Consider the following 17341-nt stretch of genomic DNA (forward strand, 5'->3'; position numbering starts at 1 on the left):
GCAAAAGCTCATTTAGACAAGCCATAGTAATTTTGGAACAAAGTGCTTTGGACTGATGAGACAAAAAAATAGTTATTTGTTCTTAACAAAAAGTTCTTTGCATGACAGATGAAGAACAACACATTCCACAAAAACACCTGCTACCTACTGTCAAATTTGGTGGAGGTTCCATCATGCTGTGGACTGTGTGGCTAGTTCTGGGACTGGGGCCCTTGTTAAAGTCGAGGGTCAGATCAATTCAAAACAATATCAACAAATTCTTCAGGATAATGTTCAAGCATCAGTCAAAAAGTTGAAGTTATGCAGGGGTTGGATATTCCAAGAAGACAATGACCCTAAACACACTTGGAAATCTACAATGGCATTTATGCAGAGGGAGAAGTACAATATTCTGAAATGGCCATCACAGTCCCCTGACTTGAATATCATCAAAAATCTATGGGATGATTTGAAGCAGACTGTCCATGCTCGGCAGCCATCAAATTTAACTGAACTGGAGAGATTTTGTATGGACGAATGGTCAAAAATACTGCCACAAAGAATCCACTCATCAAAAGCTATAGGAGGCGTCTAGAGGCTGTTACACTTGCAAAAGGAGGCTGAACTAAGTATTGATGTAATATCTCTGTTGGGTGCCCACATTTATGCACCTGTCTAATTTTGTTATGATGCATATTGCATATTTTCTGTTAATCCAATAAACTTTATGTCACTGCTGAAATACTACTGATTCCATAAGGCATGTTATATATTAAAAAGAAGTTGCTACTTTGAAAGCTCAGCCAATGATAAACAAAATTCCAAAGAATTAAGAGGGGTTCCCAAACTTTTTCACATGACTGTATGTTCACTGAATAAATTATTGATATAGTTAATACATAATTGGACACAATGAAAAAGACCTCTAGATGATTTAATAATAATTATAAAGAAACTAAGGGGATTATTTATTTAAACTAAATTTATCTAATATTTTTAGGAAACCAAGCTAGACCAAACTTCCAACCATGATTCTATCGTATTTATCAATAAAATAACTCGGGTTGGGAAAAAGCTAGATAAAATTGAGTAAAAACCCATATCGTACAATTTTATTTTGGATTTGATGCCCAAATTTCTCTCTATTTTCGGGTTATCACCCGAAAACCAAGAGTTTTTCAGATTATCAGAAGAAACCCAGCACAGATCATGATGTCTTCAAACTTTAAAAGGGACATCTCCCATTTACTTACACATGACCTTGACAGGTTGGATTTTCAGATTCTGACTTTTTGCAGCTTCGGGGTATAATAAATATTAAAAAATGTTAGTCTTTTCTTAACAAAAAATTTGAATGTTTGTCCCAAAAAACCTCGACCAGAAAAAATTGAGGTTTAGTAATAACCCCCTTAAAAGTGAGTATTTAAACTTCCAGATTGCATACATGTATATTAACATGAGCTTATGCTTTAATGTCTGAGCTGTATGAGGAAACAATAGAATTTATTTTAAACTTGCATGCTTAATGTACTGTATATGTATACTATATTGGCATCTACAACTTACTTTTTGAACACAATGGGGAATTCATGTGCTGTTTAGTGGTTGTAACCACTAAATATTTGATTGATTTATCTCATTCTTGTAGAGATTGTTCTTTCTACATCTTTTTAAACCATACTTCTGCTTTGTTTATAGGGAATGATCCAGATATTGTACAAAGTCAATTGTACTCTTCTGGACACGCTTATCTAGTGAAGCATTCTGTGTCGGGAGAATGGACTTTAGATCTCAGATGCAATGGGTCTATATCTGTTATGGTTTTGGGCTTTACTGGTAAGTTTTCTCCCAATAATTATTAACCATTAAATATTGGGAGGTGGAAACATTGTGAGACTTGTGAAATGTCAGCAGTTCCATGCATAGTTCATTTGCTATACACATACCTATGTACATGTCTCAACTCAGCACTCACAGTTTATTTTCTATATTTCAAGGGATAATGAAAAGTTCCAAAATGTATCAAGATCCTTCAAAAACACTAGCACCACCTTGCAATCCATTATTAATACCACCAATCCAGATATCACTTCTAGGTTCCCAGCTGGTCTATGGGTCTGAAAGATGGTAATAAAGCAGCAATGCCCCCAATGCAGGCAGCAGATAGCCATGCACTCTAGGAATACATTACATTACATAAAGGGAATGCTAGGAGTATTGCAATTAATGTTTCTAATTTCATGCTGCCTCTCATTTCTTCTTGCATCCTACATTATATGCAATTTAAAGGATATTGCAGAGTCACTATCCCCATTGAAAAGTGGGTGACCGCTTAGCATACTGTACAAAGAAAAAATAATGTACAGTGACTTGGGAAATATTCTGCAAACGGAAAGAGGGAGATACCCCACATTTGTGTGACCATAAAATATGGTAATTTAAATGCAGACTAATTTTATAAAAATGTTTTTTCTCTTGCCTTTGCTTAGGAAGTACATCGAAACTCTTTCTAACACGTTTCTATTTAGAATTAAGTTGGACAATGTAGGTAAATAGAAAGGCAGGTGGTAGAAAGATTAAAGGAAAACTATACCCCCCAAACAATGTAGGTCTCTATTAAAAGATACTGAATAAAACAGCTCATGTGTAAAACCCTGCTTCATGTAAATGAACCATTATCATAATAATATACTTTTTTAGTAGTATGTGCCATTGGGTAATCATAAATAGAAAATTGCCATTTTAAAAAATAAGGGCCACCCCCTGAGATCGTAAGATTCACTGTGCACACATACAAACCACATGTAAGGTCACATGAGCCAATTAACAGACAGAGTTCTGCCTTTTGCTTCCTCACTTCTTCCTGTTTCAGTTAGAGTTGTAGTATTTCTGGTCAGGTGATCTCTGAGGCAGCACAGATAGAGTCACGAAATGGTGGTTCAAGGCAAGAGATGTAAAAGGGCAATATTTATGTAAATATATATTCCAGTTTGGTAAGATTCCTTAATATGTCATTCAATTTGATATAAACTATCTGTTGCTTAAGTATTCATTTTGGGGGTATAGTTTTCCTTTAAGAGCACATTTTCAGTCCTCCCAACAGCAAACATTACAGGCAGACCTTGCATCTTCTAACTAAAAAGGGACTGTGAAAATGTGAGTAAGGCAAGATAGTATCACCATGTCAGTATTCAGTTGTCCATCCACATTTTGTACTGAAATGGATCTCCCATTATTCTCCCAAGGACAGGATGTTTTTTTTTTACCTGTAAATAACATTCAGATGTAAAAATAAGTTGGAGAGCAACACAAGTGTGGTCTGTTTTTGCAGTAAAATTGGTTTTTATACAATCAAAACTTGCCTCCAAGCTTGCAATTCAAAACTAAGGTCACATTGAGGCCACTGGGAGCAACATCCAAGGGCTTCGTGAGAAACATATTATTCATGTGCCACTGGGGGTCACTGCAGTAGAGCAATGCTTTGGGTTGTACAGGTTTGAGATCTATTATCCAAAATGTCTGAAATCTATAGTTTTCTGGATATAGACTCTATTGTAATTTGGATCACCAAACCTTAAGAATACAATAAGAAACTAAATCTATACAATCAATTAAAAATTCCATACTGTTACTGAAATAATCAAGTTTATCGTCACTCAGCATCTGTTTCTCTTCATTCTCTCTTCATGCAGGAGTTGGGTGTCAGATATTCATTGACAGTTAGATCCAATATCTCTTATAGGGGGGCTCCTTTTGCCTAGAAGATGTATTAGATCTCACTCTTTTAATATCACCAGAAATACTGTCTCTCGACATGCAGAATGTGTGCAAAAGGCAGTTATTTTGTTAGATTTTGTTTGTACTGGAATTAGTTATTTGAGTAAGCTCTAATACATCTGCTGGGAAAGGAAGCCCCCCCTATAACATATATTGGATCTAACTGTCAATGAATATCTGACACCCAACTCCTGCATGAAGAGAGAATGAAGAGAAACAGATATTTAAAGAGCGAGAGTGAACATAAACTTGATTATTTAAGAAATTATGCCGAATATTTAATTTATTGTATTTACAACGTTTCTTATTTCAGTATACTGAAGCTTTATATGAATTTTTTTGTGATAGTTCTCCTTTAAGTCTGCTTAAAATCATTGAAAGATAAATTAAACCCAGTAAGATTGTTTTGTCTCTTATAACTTGGTCGGGATTAAGTACAATGTACAATTTTATTATTACAGAAAAAAGAGAATAATTTTTAAACATTTTAATTGTGTGATTTAAATGGAGTCTATAAAGATGGCCTTCTGGTAATCCAGAGCTTTCTGGACAACAGGTTTCTGGATAATAGCTCCTATACCTGTATTTTAATAAAAGCTACCTAATGAGACCCAGGGTCTGGGAATACATAAAGAGTCATAGTAAGGAAATGGGGTCAAATAAATCTTGGGTTTCATCAATAGTTTCTTCCGCCATTTCAGCCAATGTGATGTTAAACTACTCAAAAAATATTGTACCATTTGCAGGGGCGCTCCGCCAATGAGGCAAGTTGAATAACTCGCCTCAGGAGGCTGCACCAGATTGTTTTCCAGGGGCAGCAAAAAGCCACTCCTGGTGCCTTTAAGAGCCAAATTTCCGATTTTTAAACCAGAAATTCGGCTTTACTAGTGTGAGAGAGCACTAGCTTTGCTGCATCCACCCCGGAAAGGTAAGATGGCGAGGGGGTGACATTACAAGCCTCAGGCTGCTGCTTCGTCAGAAACGGCGCTGACCATTTGACACTTTTAGAGAAAGCTTTGCATCTTATCATTAAGAAATGTTTTGATTCCCATTTGATTAGTTATTTTTCTGTTGTTATTTGTTACTAATGATAAGATTAATAAAATATGTCGTCATTGTCATAGTTGAGATATCTGTATTTATAAATAAATGTAGCTATACTGTATATACTTACTTTGTCTACATTGCTTTTTCAGGTTTGCCACTGACAGGTAAGTAATACACTATTCAACACAACCTACAAAGTATTACCAGGGGTTTATTAGCAGGTAACCCCGTTTTTGTTTGATCTACAGGGGAATGTTCCAACTCTGACTGCCACCCAAATGCTACATGTGAGGAGTTTGGTGGCTATCAGGAATGTACTTGCAAAAAAGGATTTAGAGGTGATGGAATTCAGTGCTATGATATCAATGAATGTGAAGATTACTGGCTCAATCGGTGTAATGGTTATTGTGAGAATACAGAAGGTTCTTACAACTGCTCATGTTATAGTGGATTGAAATATACTGAAGAAGGCTGTGTTGACATTGATGAATGTTCAAGTAAAGATCTTAATAACTGCCACCCTTTGGCTCTTTGCCTCAATTATTGGAGTTGGTACAGTTGTAGATGCCCATATGGATATTTTGGAGATGGTTATTTCTGTGAAGTTAATGAATGCCAACAAGGAACACCATGTGACCCCAACACAGAGTGCATTAAATACAAAGGGCATTACACCTGCTCAGATCCATGTTCTAACCATACAGTACTAGATGAACCATGGCGCAGTCTGGATAATAAACCTCCAGGCTATTATTATTATTATGACTACTACTGGTATCATTGTGATAATTATCTTAGTGGTTGGTATCGCTTTCAAGGAAAAACTGATCAGAAGATTCCTGAATATTGTATAGCGGAACAAAGATGTGGCACATCTAGTCCAATATGGCTGAATGGCACTCATCCAATAGAAGAAGACGGAATAGTAAATCGCACAACTTGTTCAAACTGGGGAGATTGCTGCAACTGGCGCTCTTCTGTTTCAATTAAAGCCTGTCCAGGTGATTTTTATGTGTATAAACTGACTGGAACCCCATCATGCAATTCAGCCTACTGTGTTGGTAAGTGATGAAGTGATTTCCCCCCCCCCTCGTTTTTCAGGAGGTGAATATGGTCACCTTTCAGTACAGGTCAAACTAAGAGTGTTATTTTTTTATACAGAGCCAAATCTAAAAATGCTAAATTGTTCATCTCTGTACTGTTCTCACGATGAAGAATGCAAGAGAGTGAACGGAGTTTTGGGCTGTTACTGCACACATTCTGATGATATACATGGCGACATACATGAAGGTATTTATTCACACATTTACTTAAAGGGCATATAAAGTCTAAAATAGAATAAGGCTAGAAATGCTGTATTTTGTATACTAAATATAAACATGAACTTACTGCACCAGAAGCCTAATCAAACAAATGATTTATGCTTTCAAAGTTGGCTACAGGGGGTCACCATCTTGTTACTTTGTTAAACATCTTTGCAAGACTAAGACTGTGCACATGCTCAGTGTGGTCTGGGCTGCTTAGGGATCGTCATAAACAAAGCTGCTTGAGTTCTGCATGACTGGGAAGTAAGGTGGGGGCTCCCCCTGCTGTTCATAAGTATGATTGTTTCCCTGCTCAGCAGTTAGGGACCATCTGACAATTCCTATCCACAGCAGTAAATCAAGGGAGAATTTCACTGCATGCAGTCAGGTTTCTTATAAAAATGGTACACATTTTTTAATTAAATTATATTGGAGATAGGTTTCTTTTTTATTAAAGAAAGTACAAATGGGATTTTATTTTTTTGCCTTTACATGACCTTTAAAGCTAGTTGTTTAGTTTTATAATAAACTATACTTACACCTGTAGTGCATTGCATTCTCTCTCATCATTACAGATTTCCCTCTTCCTAAGTTGACATGCAGCACAAGCCTAATGAGACTCTCCTATAGAAAATGCCTACTGGAGAAGATGGGAATGGATACATCGACTGTACATTTAAAAGATAATGGCTGCAAGGCTTATATCGAAAGAGAAGATATGCAAATGGTTAAAATTGACATGGTGCCACAAAGAGGGTTCTGTGGAGGTCAAATTAAGGTAAAAAAAAAAATGTGCAGTTTTAAAGCTTAAAATGTTTTGAACTAGGATTTGTAGCAGGACAGCCTAGAAAGGTACAAGGAAGTATGGGTTTAAGGTACATTATATGGGCTGCAGAGGGGTGCCTAAGAGAAATAGTGTTACCTTTCCATTCACAGCCAGGTAATAAAGTGGTAGCTGAGAGCAGAGCTGCTTCTACAGGTAAAATGGGTGTGCTCCCACACCCCTCTTTTTTGGATGTGTGAAGGATAGACAGCTCTTCCTGAATGTAATAAAGAATGAGAGCCACAGTGCTGAATGGTCCCTGTGTTTTCCTAAGAGAATTCTGTTTTTTAAGGGGCTTGGGCAATATTCCCTCACACCATAATAGACAGGAAAGCCACCTTTATATAAGGTAGAGCAGGGCAGGTACAGTGTTTTATTTTCTTTATTTTGTTTTGCTTTCTTCATCTTGAAAGAAGCTTTAAATAAACTGGCTAAGGGCAAGTTATACTACAATGAACTATCTCTGTTTTGGGTGTCTACAAGTGTATTGAAAAGTCAGTGAGATAGGGTTGCCACCATTCCCTGCCTTAACTCCAGGCGGGATGATAAAGTTACTGGATCTGGCACTGGTATTGAAGAGGTGGGTGATGATGTCACAGGGTGGGTCTATGATGCGGCAAGTGGATGATCACCATGTCAATCACAACTAGTCCTGCCTAGCTTTCGTAATTTGAAAACCGGCGTTCAGTTTTGACGTGGGCAGCCTTTCCAAAAGGACAGGTGGCAACCCTACATTGACACCATTGTCGAACTCAATGCTATAGATTACATGCATTTACTAAACTAATTAAATGGATTGCAAGATGACCAAATGTCACTGTTTATTTAATAGGCTTTTTATGAGTTTAACCATACCAACCGTTTTAGGATTTACATTATCCAATATAAAAGACTAGCTTCAATATTATTCTAAGTTCTAATTAAAACTTATAATGTGGACTTTACTCAACATAATAAAAATGAATCACAACATGATCAGCCCTATAATAAAAACTCAGGTTCTACCAAATGCCATGTGAGGTTTGTGGCATTCATCTGATTCTTAGTGAAGCTATGGATCAAGCCTTTGAAGCATCTCCTTTATAAGCTATTGTTTATGTTATAAATACAAATTGTATTATTTTATTTTATTACTTAATTTATCAAAAATGCTTACCAATCTTAGAAAACACTTACCTGGACGTTTTTTTTTCTGAATGACTACATTTTTTATGGCATTCATGTGTCTGAAATAAAGGAATGCATTCAGGCTGGTAAATGATATGGGTCATATTAACGAATATATTTAATTTGATATTAGGCACTGAAAAGAAGCTTTGGTTCAGGATTTGGCCAGGATTCGGTCTAATCCAAATGCCTGGCCAAACCAAATCCGAACCCTTAAAATCACTTCTGTGATTCAATCAAATTTTTCATGAATTGTTCGAGTTGAATCCCAAAATAATGGATTTGGTGGATCCCTATTTGATCTAAAAAGAAAAGTAATTTTTTTCATTGAACTAACACAGTTTACATTTTTTTAGGTTAATGCAACACATTTTACATATATAAATACCGTATATGTTTCTCCAAAATCTGATGAAATGATTCAGAGGGGTGAGATAGCATTGGAAGTTTTTTGCTCTTATGAACGGAACATGCAAGTCAGTCTGTGGACAGCAATAAATCCAGTTCTCAGGTACGGAAAAAAAGATACTGGCTACAGGTTCTGTAGAGCAAGGAGCTTACTTCCATTACTCCATTTTGAAATGCACCCGTTTTCTAAAGCATATTTTTTTCTGAAATAATAACTGCAAATTACAGAAATACACATTTTTACAATCCCAAAGCTATTTGTTTTAATTTACAATCTTACATGAAGTATAAGCGATTCTGTCTCAAGACATAAGGGGTCATTTACGACTGCAAGTGAGCAAAGTGCATTTTTGAGGGTTAATTGCCATGTTTTCTCCCCTAGACTTCCAGTTTTTATTGCTGTCGCAAGCATTAGTTACAATTAGGAGCAATTGTGGGTGATAAAATTAACTAAGTGGTTATTACGCATTATAATTAGAACATGTTTTAATTTTTTTATAGCTCTGTCAATATTTCAGTTGGTGGAACTGGATCCTATACAGCAAGAATGTCCCTTTTTCAAAATTGGGATTATTCGAGGCCCTACGAGGGATCAGAAATATGGCTAAGCACAGAAACCGTGTTGTATGTTGGAGTAATGGTGGAAGAAACAAAGGAACCTCAGTTTGTCTTACAAATGAAGGACTGTTATGCAACACCTACGAGAGACAGTGGGCACCCTGTCAAATATTACATCATAAAGAACAAGTGCGGAAGAATTTTATGACTATCAGTGAATAGAAATGACCTTCTTTGGCTTGTTATTTGTCCAAAGAAATATGAAAAAGATTTTCTTAATTTAATTTACATTTAAGTGTTAATCCTGGCGGTAATAGGGTGCTCTGCACAGAAATACTCATATCAGTGGTATAAAGGTTACTTGAACGCAGGTCATAAATGAAATACAGAACATTTAGGGGCCGATTCACAAAGGGTCGAATATCGAGGGTTAATTAACCGTCGAAGGATTTTAGCGCAAATAGTTCGATCGAACGATCAAAGGAATAATTCTTCGATCGAACGATTCGAAGGATTTTAATCCATCGATCGAAGGAATATCCTTCGACCAAAAAAACTTAGGAAAGCCTATGGGGACCTTCGGTAGCTTCGGTAGCTTTTAGATGGCGAACTAGGGGGTCGAATTTTTGTCTTAAAGAGACAGTACTTCGACTATCGAATGGTCGAATAGTTGAACGATTTTTAGTTCGAATCCTTCGATTCGAAGTTGAAGTCGTAGTCGAAGGTCGAAGTAGCCCATTCGATGGTCGAAGTAGCCCAAAAAAAAATTCGAAATTCAAAGTTTTTTACTTCGAATCCTTCACTCGAAGTTAGTGAATTGGCCCCTAGGTCATAAACAAGACTAGTGAATTTATTTTCACGCAATGAAACCATTAATAATGGATTCATTTAATCATATGCCATTCATTCCCTTTTTCATAGTATGATTGATTAATATCTAAATGATTTTTGTTATTGCAAATAGGCCCATGATTGATGCATTGTTGGTTCTAATTCTCTGAGATATTTTTTGAAGTACCTGTTGTCTGGATAAATATAGTACAGGTATGGGACCTGTTATCCAGAATACTTGGGACCTGGGGTTTTCCGGATAACGGATCTTTCCGTAATTTTGGTCTTGATACCTTAAGTCTACTAGAAAATCATGTAAACATTAAATAAACCCAATAGGCTGGTTTTGCTTCCAATAAGGATTAATTATATCTTAGTTGGGATCAAGTACAAGCTACTGTTTTATTATTACAGAGAAAAAGGAAATAATTTTTAAAAATGTTGATTATTTGGATAAAATGGAGTCTATGGGAGCCATTCCGTAATTCGGAGCTTTAAGGATATCGGGTTTCCGGATAAGGGATCCTATACCTGTACAGGTATATTGGATCCCTTATCTTATACCATCAGGCCCGGATTTCCCGCGAGGCTGCAAAGGCCTGGGCCTAGGGCGGCATAAATTTAGGGACGGCATGCCGCCCAGTCGCACAGCCGATTAGTTTAATTCCGGAGCACTAGCCACTAGGCGGTAGTGCTCCAGCAAGAAGAAAGGATGCGCATACGTGCTATCCTTTAAGAAGGAGGGGGCGATGGATGACGGCCGCCCTCACCGAAAGTCCGGCCCTGGATACCGCATTGGTGGCAAATACATTCCTAGTGGGGTTATTGAATATTTAAATAATTTTTTGTAGACTTATAGTAACATAGAAAGACCCCCATATCCAGAAAATTCCAGTTCCGGTGCATCCTAGACCCTGTAAAATAAATATAAAACAAATATTAATTGTGTTTTTGCAAGTTATTGGGCTTTTTAGAAACTGGTAGAGCAGTGGTCCTACAAGTTTAGCTTCAAAACAGTCACAGGATAGTTATTTTATATTTAAGTACTGTATGCCTTATCTTGTTCCTTTTCATATTTTTTTTCCATAGTTGCCCTAATGTTAATGACCCTACAGTTTTTATGGAAGAGAATGGAAAATCCCTCAGTGGTAGATTTTCTGTTCAGCTCTTCAAGTTCGTTGGCTACAACACACTCTTTTTACACTGTCAGATCCGCATGTGTGATACATCAACTGAAATCTGCATTCCTGTAAGTGGGAACGAAATCTTTCTTGTGTGATTTGCTTTATTATGCTCTTGTTATACGGAGGGAGGAAAGGAAGAACAGTTATGTGAGTTATCTGCTAATTTTTCATTCTGAAGAGAGAGCTTTCAAAGTTCTGTTTAAATTACTCAAGCAAAGCTATAGCACAGGTTAAGATTTTCCAACACAATTTACTTTTGTGAGAAACGGCAAAATAACATTGTTTGTATTTCAAGAAAATTTCAAGAAAATTTTCAATTTCAAGAAAAACAGATGGATAAATGTTATATGTACATAATTATTAAATGCCATATATTTCTTACACATGTTCTCTTTTTCAGGTCTGTAGGATGAAGTCCTCTTCTATAGATAACAATAATGACACACAGAGTTTAACACTTGGTCCTATATATAACACAGGTAAAATGTGTAATTTATAAGCATAATGGAAACAACACCCGGATATTTAAGATAGCCATTAATGCAGCAGTAGGATCCTTGCCTTATCTGGCCATTCAGGTAGTGGGTTATATTGGACTGATCTGAGCAATCCTGCAGGAGCAGTGATGGGCGAATTCGCAGCGAATTTGCCCGATTCGCCGCCAGCGAATAAATTCGCGAAATGCCCGCGAAAATTAGTGGAAAAAATTCGCCGGCATCAAAAACAGGCGCCGGTGTTTGCGAAAAAAAATTCTCGAAACGGCGCCGGCGTCTCGTTTTTGACGCCGGCGCCGTTTCGAGAATTTTTTTCCGCGAACGCCGCAAATTCGCCCATCACTATGCAGGAGCCCATGCATCCATTGTGAAAAAACCATATGGCCTGCATTTTTAAACTCACCCAATATATATCTACACCATGCTTGATCAGATATTAGTCTGGGAGGCTGTGTCTTTAGCCCCATTCTTCAGTCGCTGAGTAAGGAGTGGGAGAGTAAGAAGACAATATCAGCCTAAGCATGGGCAGCTTAACTAGAGAGCAAACATCTTGTGCAAAAATGTATTTGACATATTAAATTAAAGGTTAATAGATCATTAAAGTTAATAGGTTTTTAACTATATGAAACTCTGCAGAAAAAGATTCTTCAAACATTGGTAGTTTAATCACATAATGCTTGGAAAGTGAATGTTCTTGTACGTGTTCCCATGGGAAAGGTAAATGACTCATTTAGGGGCATATTTATCAAGGGTCAAAGTTCGAAGTTAAAAAAACTTCGAACTTCAAATTAAAAAAGACTAACCGAATAGAGGTTTTTGGGGGTCGAAGTGGTCCGAATTCGGCCTACTTCGAATCGCACGATCGAAGGAATAGCGCCTTCGATCTACTTCAATTCGAAGTTTTCCCCCCAAAAAAATTTGATCTCCACCAATCGCCTCCATAGGCTAAAAACAGCACTTCGGCAGCTTTTAGGTGGCGAATGGTCAAAGTTGAAGTTTTAAAGAGATACATTTCGATATTCGAATTTCAACGTTTTTTTCAACTTCGAATCAAAGTTAACTACACAAAAAATAACTTGAAATTCGTTTTTAACTTTGAAAATTCACCTCGACCTTTGATAAATCTGCCCATTAGTGTTAGAATCAGCACAACTTTGTCTGCATTATAGTAAAAGTATAGCATAGTATAGTAAAAGTTCATATTAAGCCGAAGAAGTAAACATAAAACTTCACTCCGTGTTGTGCCCACTTCAGCGTTGGCTCCAGACACATGCCACATCTCTTCGGAGTAGAACTCCAACAGTTCTGTCGCTGTTCCTGCAGGCTTTCAGTTTAGCACAAACCCATCACAAATTCACTACTAAGGGGCCGATTCACTAACTTCGAGTGAAGGATTCGAAGTAAAAAAACGTTGAATTTCGAAGGTTTTTTTGGGCAACTTCGACCATCGAATGGGCTACTTCGACCTTCGACTACGACTTCGAATCGAAGGATTCGTAGTAAAAATCGTTCGACTATTTGACCATTCGATAGTCGAAGTACTGTCTCTTTAAAAAAAACTTCGACCCCCAAGTTCGGCAGCTAAAAGCTACTGAAGTCAATGTTAGCCTATGGGGAAGGTCCCCATAGACTTGGCTAACTTTTTTTGATCGAAGGATATTCCTTCGATCGTTGGATTTAAATCCTTCGAATCGTTCGATTCAAAGGATTTAATCGTTCGATCGAAGGAATAATCCTTTGATCGTTCGATCGAACTATCTGCGCTTAGTCCTTCGACTTCGATATTCGAAGTCGAAGGATTTAAATTCCTAGTGGAATATCGAGGGTTAATTAACCCTCGATATTCGACCCTTAGTGAATCAGCCCCTTAGTGTTCAATGACGTGAAGGGTCAGGAGAACTGTCTCAGAAAAATGCATGATATGTAGTAAGCTTTTGACAGATAGTCATTCCATTTAAAAAAAGGGGAGGAGGGCAAAGTATAGAGCACCCTTGAACATAAGGAGGTAAACTTAACTGTAGTAGGTTAGAAGACACGGGTCATTTATAAACATCGCGCAGGGCAGATTGGTTCGCAAAGTGAATATATTTGCCCTGCGCATGGTTATATTTATAAAGCTGAATAAGAGGGTGCAAAAAAAATTGCGAATTTTTTGTTCACAATGCGAATGTCTAAAGGGGCTTTATAAATATGTCACAATTCGCAAATTGCAAATCTTTATGCGCACACTTTGCGAATCAATTACGCCACAACTTTGGTGGCGGATAAAATATTCGCAAAACAGTTTTGCAAACTGCGAATTTAAGTTACTGTCAATGCTATTTTCGCGCACAACAACCTCGCACATTGGGTGCGCTTGCGCAAACTCCTCATTTGCGCGCCATTTGCGACAATTTATTCACACTGCGAATTCGCAAAAAACGGAAAGACGGGCAGAGCAGTGCAATATATTAGCGTTCAGGAAAAAACATGCACAATACAACCATTTGCGAAAAATATGCTCTGCACAAACTTTATAAATGACCCCCAGTAAGGAGAAATCTTCTTAAAACTTTGTATTTTTTTTTACATTTTCATGATTTCAGTAGCATGGTGTTGGACTTTACAAAAATGCCAGATTCCAAGCATTATTGAAAATAGATCCTATACCTCTATAAAAGTATAATACATTCAGGGTCTCAGTTTGGGACAAATTACATCTGCTTACATATATATATATATTGTTTTTATTAGGGGCATCAATGCAACCCGCACCTGCACCCGCAAAGCTTCCTGAAGCCCATTCTTCAAATGGAGGTAAGCTTTATTTCACAGTTGTACCAAATATAAAACAATTCTATTAAAGGGGAAGTGTCACCACATTGTGCTTCCTAAATGAGTCCCATCTTTTCAACTCCAAGTAAACAGGAGTTAATCAGTAATGTTATGTTTTATGAAACTCGTTTATTTCTTCCCCCTTTATTATGTGTTTCCAAGTAGCACATTCTCTTTCTTTTACAATAGTCATAGAACAACTTGCAACTAATTAGGCATGTAGCGAACTGTTCGCCGGCGAACTAGTTCGCGCAAACTTCGACTGTTCGCGTCCGCCGCAAGTTCGCGAACGTCGCGCGACGTTCGCCAATAGGCGTTCGCGTCAAAATCGTTCGACCATTCGATCGCTAAAATCGAACGATTTTCGGATGTTCGAAGTTCGCGAACAGTTCGCGAACTGTTCGCATTTTTTGCCGGTGTTCGCGAACGGCGTTCGCGAACACATACTCGGCGGTTCGCTACATCCCTACAACTAATGTCATAACCACATTCCCCATTACCCAAGCTATCTTGCTCATATTCCAGCCCCCTCAAACTATATGTATACAGGGTGTGCAGTAAGTGTTCAATAACTGTTCCCACTCAGTTGGGGTGTAAGGGGGCCCCCATGCAAAAATATTTCTCAGCCCCCCCCAAACCAAGGGTGACCTGTTATGTACAGTATTTAAAATGGCAGGCCACAGCTTGCATGCAAAATTGCAGGTCACCTGTGAACCCACTCAAATTTTTGCAAATCCCCAGCTACCCAGAGGGTCTGCATCTTGTATAGTCTACAGGGAGGAGACAACAGCAGGGGCTAATCCTCTTTGTGATGTCTTGTTGACAATGAACAGCACTGGGCTAGTGGGTGCACAAATATGTAGAAGTGATAGGGGGCAGTACCTGCCACAAATTTGCATCTGACAAATTTATTTGCCCATCACTAGAACCCACTTCTTCCTGTTTACCCTTTGGACACTGTCACTGTAATTTTATACAGTTACTATTAGTAACTATTCATGCTATACTACTATATTACTACTATATTATATAGTTACATTCAAAACATATAGATATATATATAGCAGTTGTATATATGTGTATGTACATATGTTTATATATATATATATATATATATATATATATATATATATATATATATATATATATATATTTCTGTTAATCTATCTTTTTATTCTTTTTTCCCCAGTTGCAGTTCCATCACTGACCTCCTTAACATCAATTCTCTGTTTACTTTTGCTGTTTGCTTGTTAATCGCTTACTTGCTTTGAATGTGATTTCTCATGTGATATAGCTTTAAAAACAATGCATATAATGAAAGATGTCATTTTAATACTAGTTAAGAATATGGTGGGTTTGGGGGCAATACATTCATATAAGTGATTTCATTTTTTAAGGTTGTGTAACAATATTAAAGAATTTAAACATTAGAAATATTGTGATTGAATTTTTTCGCCCCCTCCTTTTAAAACATTCTAGTATCTGGTAACTAGCAAATGTAATACTGGAAAATAGAAATCAACTAAATTATGTTTAAAAAGATCAGCTGGAAAAATACATAAAAAAAAGAAAAATTGCCAGCACTCAGTTTGCCTTTAAAAATAATTGTTATAAAAAACGAAGTTAGTACCACACTTTGGCCAAAATATGTAAGCTCACTTGCTACGTCAAGTTCCCTCATTGTACGAGTCATACATTATGTGAGCATTATAAGTTTGTAGTGATTTTAAAATCAAGTTCCCTAGCAACCAATGTGACTGAGTAGACAATGGTGCACTTACCCTTAAATCAGGAGCTCAAGTGACGAGAGATTTTAATCCCCAGCCTTTGTGGTGCATTTAAAATCAAGAGCAGCCTCTTTCCTGACAACTTCCTTGACTATTTGGTGTTCAGACTGATCAGAAAATGACCAGCAGATGGTGCTGTTGTAACAAAATATATTCATATTAACATTACATGTATTCTTTAATATCTTGGAATTTAGAATAAATAAATAATGAATGTAAATTGCAAAAGTGCTTAGAATAGCAATTTTTATAAATTTACATTTGTTTCAAAGGGTTACTTATCCTTTAAAGTATATATTTATATCTGAACTGCAGGGCACGTTAAAGAGATAGTGTCATGTAATGTTTGTTTAAAAATGCTCCAGCAGAATTCTGCACTGAAATCTGTTTTTTTAAAAGAGCAAACTGTTTTTTTTAATATTTAATTTTAAAATTTGGCATGGGGCTAGACATGCTGTTCATTTCCCAGGTGCCCCCAATCATGTGGCTTGTGTTTTGAGAAACTTAAGTAACTCTTTACTGCTACACTGCAGGTTGGAGTGATATCACCCTCCATTCCCCCCAGCAGCCCACCAGCAGCCTATCAACAGAACAATGAGCAGCTAACCAGATAGCAACTACCTGACACCTCTGCTGAAAGATTAGTTTGCATTGCTAAAAGTGTGCCCTGCTTTTTCCTGCTTCGGTGGGGCTAGAGAGGCTTGGGCCATATTGAAGTACAATGAGAAGGGGAGAAACAATAACTGTCTAAAAGCAGTTCCATCCTGAAGTGCTGGCTTCTTCTCAAAATGTAGAATCAGGCACAATGCACTGGGATGGCTGCCTCCACGCTAATATTACAGCTAAACACTTTTGTTGTTTCAAGAATAAAATTTTAAATGGTCCAGTGAATTATTTGCAATGTAAACAGTGTAATTTAGAAATAAAAAGTAAACCATAAAAATCATGATAGAATCCCTTTAACATATAATTTGACGGGGAGAGAAATGCCAGAAGGTCAAGGGGCCCCTAAAATGATTTTGTTATGGGCCTTTGGAAATATCTGGCTTTTGTTATTACACCTACCCTAATATGTTACCTAAAGAAAAGCATGTGTTAGCGCCAACTGGATACTTTCATATTCTGAAGTCTATGATCAGTTATCAATCTGGAATGCAATAAGAGAGAA

The 17341-nt window shown here is 37.1% G+C and overlaps 1 protein-coding gene across 1 annotated transcript in view; it reads left to right on the plus strand.

Annotated features, from left to right (window-relative positions):
• Positions 1–15814, plus strand: part of LOC121397879 (uromodulin-like) — a 30391-nt gene extending 14577 nt beyond the window's left edge. Inside the window, exons 8-18 of the mRNA XM_041575897.1 lie at positions 1678–1815; positions 4953–4967; positions 5052–5864; positions 5965–6093; positions 6683–6885; positions 8454–8608; positions 9007–9252; positions 10984–11143; positions 11479–11557; positions 14306–14368; positions 15576–15814. Coding sequence (XP_041431831.1) covers positions 1678–1815; positions 4953–4967; positions 5052–5864; positions 5965–6093; positions 6683–6885; positions 8454–8608; positions 9007–9252; positions 10984–11143; positions 11479–11557; positions 14306–14368; positions 15576–15640 — 2066 coding nt within the window. The 3' untranslated portion in view covers positions 15641–15814. The remainder of the gene's footprint in view (positions 1–1677; positions 1816–4952; positions 4968–5051; positions 5865–5964; positions 6094–6682; positions 6886–8453; positions 8609–9006; positions 9253–10983; positions 11144–11478; positions 11558–14305; positions 14369–15575) is intronic.
• Positions 15815–17341: the final 1527 nt, after the last annotated feature.

Source organism: Xenopus laevis, chromosome 9_10L (genome assembly GCF_017654675.1).
Source record: "Xenopus laevis strain J_2021 chromosome 9_10L, Xenopus_laevis_v10.1, whole genome shotgun sequence".
NCBI classification, from domain to species: Eukaryota; Metazoa; Chordata; class Amphibia; order Anura; family Pipidae; genus Xenopus; species Xenopus laevis.